Genomic DNA, 4,024 nt, shown 5'->3' on the forward strand with positions numbered 1-4,024 from the left:
TTCGTATGGATCACACATCTTGGTTTCCACTTGTGTTGTGTGGGTTTGTGTATCTGTGTGTGAAAATGAAAGAATAAAATAAGAGGACAGGGATGTGTGGATGGCTCAGTGGTTGAACATCTGCCTTTGGCTCAGGTCCTGATCCCAGAGTCCTGGGATCAAGTTCTGTACTGGGCTCCCCACAGGGAGCCTGCTTCTCCCTCTGCCTATGTCTATGCTTCTCTCTGTCTGTCTCTCGTGTATAAATAAAATCTTTAAAAAAGAAAGAAAAAGCGGCGGACCAAGAAAAATACAAGCAAACCAATGCCAGGAACACACAGAAAATATTTTATTAGTTTCCAGATTGAGAAATGATGAAGAACCTATTTCAGTAGTAATCCATGACTCTCCTCAAAGAGCCCACCCGGGCACTTGTGCCTCCCCAGTCATGGTAGCGCCTGTAGTCCCCCGGCCTCAGCAGGTATTGCCGCCCCCGGTAGTTGGGCAGCTCGTAGAGGACCCAAGAGCCCTCCAGCACATGCAGGGAGTAAATCTCATTGAAGTGGAAGCGGTCCTGAAGAGAGGAGCAGTCCTCGGTGAACTCCATCATCTGGCCTCTATAATCTTCCCTCTCATAGAGTCTGATCCTGTGAGAGCCAGCCTGGCCCATCCAGAGATGGAAAGAGGGGGAAAGCAAAGCATGAAATGGTTGCAACACTTTCATGCAGTCCAGCTCAAGCTATTTTGAAATATATGGCAAGCCTTAAGTAATTGCCTTAAGTAATTTCCAATATTTATATATTCCCCATTTTCAAAGCTGGAGATTCAGTACCTTTTCAAGACCATAAAGTATGATAGAATTCAGAAGGAAATTTCACTCTTTATATATTTAAATATTTGCCAGAGGGATCCCTGGGTGGCGCAGCGGTTTGGCGCCTGCCTTTGGCCCAGGGCGCGATCCTGGAGACCCGGGATCGAATCCCCACATCGGGCTCCCGGTGCATGGAGCCTGCTTCTCCCTCTGCCTATGTCTCTGCCTCTCTCTCTTTCTCTCTCTGTGACTATCATAAATAAATTTAAAAAATTAAAAAAATTAAAAAAATAAAAATAAATAAATATTTGCCAGAATAAAATACTAGTCATGCTCAGTCAACCATACCAGAGAGAAACTCAAACCTTTAAGAGCGTATTACTATTTTTGCCATTTTGAAAAGATGTGTTTAGTTTTTCAAGCATGTGTGCTTGAACAGTAAAGTCAGTTTATGAAATGAATGACCTTGCTTTGGGTTTAAGATAAATCTTGGAAAAATCACCAAGGACTTGGATCCTTCTGTTTCTGGCGAAAGCAAAGTCAAACATCTTAAGTGACTCAGACAATAGTTGATTCTTATTTGATAGTTCAGGGATAAAATGAAGAAAAATGAGAAAGAAAAATCAGTAAGCCCCAGCACTAATTTTTCAAAAACCTTAGTGTTTTAAAACACGTATTTGAAATGTATGTGCGTGTTTGCATAAAATGTCTCTGGGTTTCTCTCCATTGAGAGAAAGTACTTCTATTTTGGTGGGTGGTGGGACCAAATACGCAAGTGGGGAGCAAAAGAGAGAGAGGTCTTAAAAAAATTAACCCCTCTAAGTTTCCTTTTCAACTCCTGTCTGCTCTATAACTAGCACATATTCTAGCACTTGCTTATTCTTCTATTGAATATTAGTGGCTTTTCTACAACTTCACTGTAAGTGATTCCAGGACAGGACCTATTGCTGGTACATGACCACTGTGGCCAACACATTCTTAATAAATATTTGTTGATTACTTGGTACCCGGGTTACCCTTTGCTTCTGTTTGGGGCAAACTATATTGAACTACTGTAGGGTAGCTGGTCTTCTGTCCAAACCTTCAGTTATTCTGAATGATCACTAATGATCATGTTTAACCTTTGCTTGAACCTATCCATCCTGTGTCCCCATCTGGAGCTGCACTCACGTGGGGGATGAGACGACAAGAGCGGACCGAGTCACTGAGGCCCATCCACTGCTGGTAGTCGGGGTAGTCCCCGCGCCGCAGGAAGTACTGGCCCCCAGTGTAGTTGGGCTGCTCGTATAGCATCCAGCAGCCACTGTCCACCCGCACCGAGTTGCAGCGGCTGAAGTAGGGCTGCAGGTTGGAGTGGTCACTGCTGCACTCATAGTGGTGGCCCTGGAAGCCCCGGTCCTCGTAGAAGGTGATCTGCAAGGCAAGGGAGGGAGAGGCTCAGAAGCCTGGCCCCGGTGTTGGGGGGAGAGGGGGCCCCCCAGGCTGGGGCTGCACTGGGCTCACCTTCCCCATGGTGGTGGATGCAGGTCAGGGACGGGCCGCAGCGCACGGCTATATAGCAGGAGGCCTGCTGCGTTGGCAGGAACCACACAAAAGGGGCCCGCGGGGCGAGGAGGGGATTTTCATGTGCTCTTTTTTTCTCTTTGCTGTCATAGTCCATGGGGCTCATTGTGGGTTTTGGTCCCATTCTCTCTGGAGTATTCGGGTTGCTATCACTGGCTGATGCTATTGAGACCGTTTGGAAAAAAAAGTAATTTGGAACATTGTTGATTTAATAATAGAAATAGAGCTTCAGCCATTTCAGATATAGTCTACACTTTTATTTGCATAGGCTGGGGAAAAACAAAAAAAGTGTAAGTGAGGGAGCCAGATTTATTCCTTCCTCTCCCCACACCATTTTAGCTGGAGCACCTCCTCGTGTTCAATATTGAATACTAATTGCATACTAATTGTTAATAGGAAGAAAATGACCTTAACAGAATGTTGATAATTTCAACTTTGTCCTTTAAGAGAATTTTCTTATTAAAGGGTGTAAGAAATGGGAATATTTTACCAAGGGAATTCATAAAACTTCAAACTTGCAGTATGGTAAAAACCAAAGCCAAAACCAAACCAAACCAAATCAAAACAAAACAAAAATCCTAGCAAGCACAGATATTCAGTATTTGGTCTGAATTTGCTACAGTCATGTCTGGAAGTAGACTGATGATTAGATGTTTTATCTTGGCTAATTGTAATTCAATAGGGAGAATAGTTTTAAGAGGTTTCATCTCGGAAAGAACTAAAAGGGAAATTTCTCACTTGTAGGAAATAAGAAAAAGTTAAAACACAAAAATCTATCACCTCTCAGGTTATTATAAAATAAAACCAAATTCCTAAGAAATGCATTTCTAGTAGGAATCTACATATACCTTTTCTTCTGGGGAACAAGAGTACACAGAGTTCTGGACTCAAAGGATATTCATTGCATGAACATGAGGAAGAGCTACAGCTAAAATGGTGTGGGGAGAGGAAGGAATAAATCTGGAAGCTGAGACTCTAGGAAGGCTTTAGAAAGTATTTATTAGCCTGGAAGAGAATAGTTTCATGGGCTGGAAAGAGCATTGGAGTGGAAGATGACCTATGCCTTGAGCCTCTTTCATGTTCAAAGAATTGTTCACAGTCCTGTGTTGTCTCATGGAAATACTTTGTCTTGACTTTGGTTCATACATCTTTGTAAGTTGGTATTCATGAATAAAACACCAGCTGTGTACAAGAGGATGATTTCAGTTCTTATTACCCACTATATATAGGCTTGTGTTTGCAAAATTACTTCTGTTTATAGAAAGTACGCAGCTCAAATCAAAAGAATTTTTAAAAAATCATCATTTCAATTAAAAATTTAAAGAATAATAATTAACAAAATAAAAACTTTAATACTGTCATTTCGCTCAGAGTTGTTTCTGTGGGGAGAGGATTGATAGATAAAAACAGTAAAATATGAGAAAGAACCAAATGGGGAGCCCCAGAGAACACCCCGGGGGAGCCTGCTGGAGATGGCTGTGAGGACCACCACCATCACAGGTGACATGCAACGACAAATTTGGGATACATCTGGAGGGCTAAAACAGGAAGACTCTGGGTTTGGTTTTCTCAGTGACTAGGAAGAGAAAAGGCTTTATTTCAGCCTGGGGAAAGAAACAGGGAAAAAGAAAAAACAAAAAAACAACAACAAAAAACAACTCACAGTTTTCA

The 4,024-nt window shown here is 42.3% G+C and overlaps 1 protein-coding gene across 1 annotated transcript; it reads right to left on the reverse strand.

The window, feature by feature from the left end:
• Positions 1-367: 367 nt before the first annotated feature.
• LOC129522913 (gamma-crystallin D) lies at positions 368-2,302 on the reverse strand. The gene is made up of 3 exons (XM_055345444.1): positions 2,294-2,302; positions 1,961-2,203; positions 368-640 (listed from the first exon to the last, which is right to left on the reverse strand). The coding sequence occupies exons 1-3, from the start codon at positions 2,300-2,302 to the stop codon at positions 368-370; spliced, it is 525 nt and encodes a 174-aa protein (XP_055201419.1).
• Between the last annotated feature and the right edge of the window lie 1,722 nt (positions 2,303-4,024).

Source organism: Nyctereutes procyonoides, unplaced genomic scaffold (assembly GCF_905146905.1).
Source record: "Nyctereutes procyonoides isolate TBG_1078 unplaced genomic scaffold, NYPRO_anot_genome, whole genome shotgun sequence".
Classification (NCBI taxonomy): Eukaryota; Metazoa; Chordata; class Mammalia; order Carnivora; family Canidae; genus Nyctereutes; species Nyctereutes procyonoides.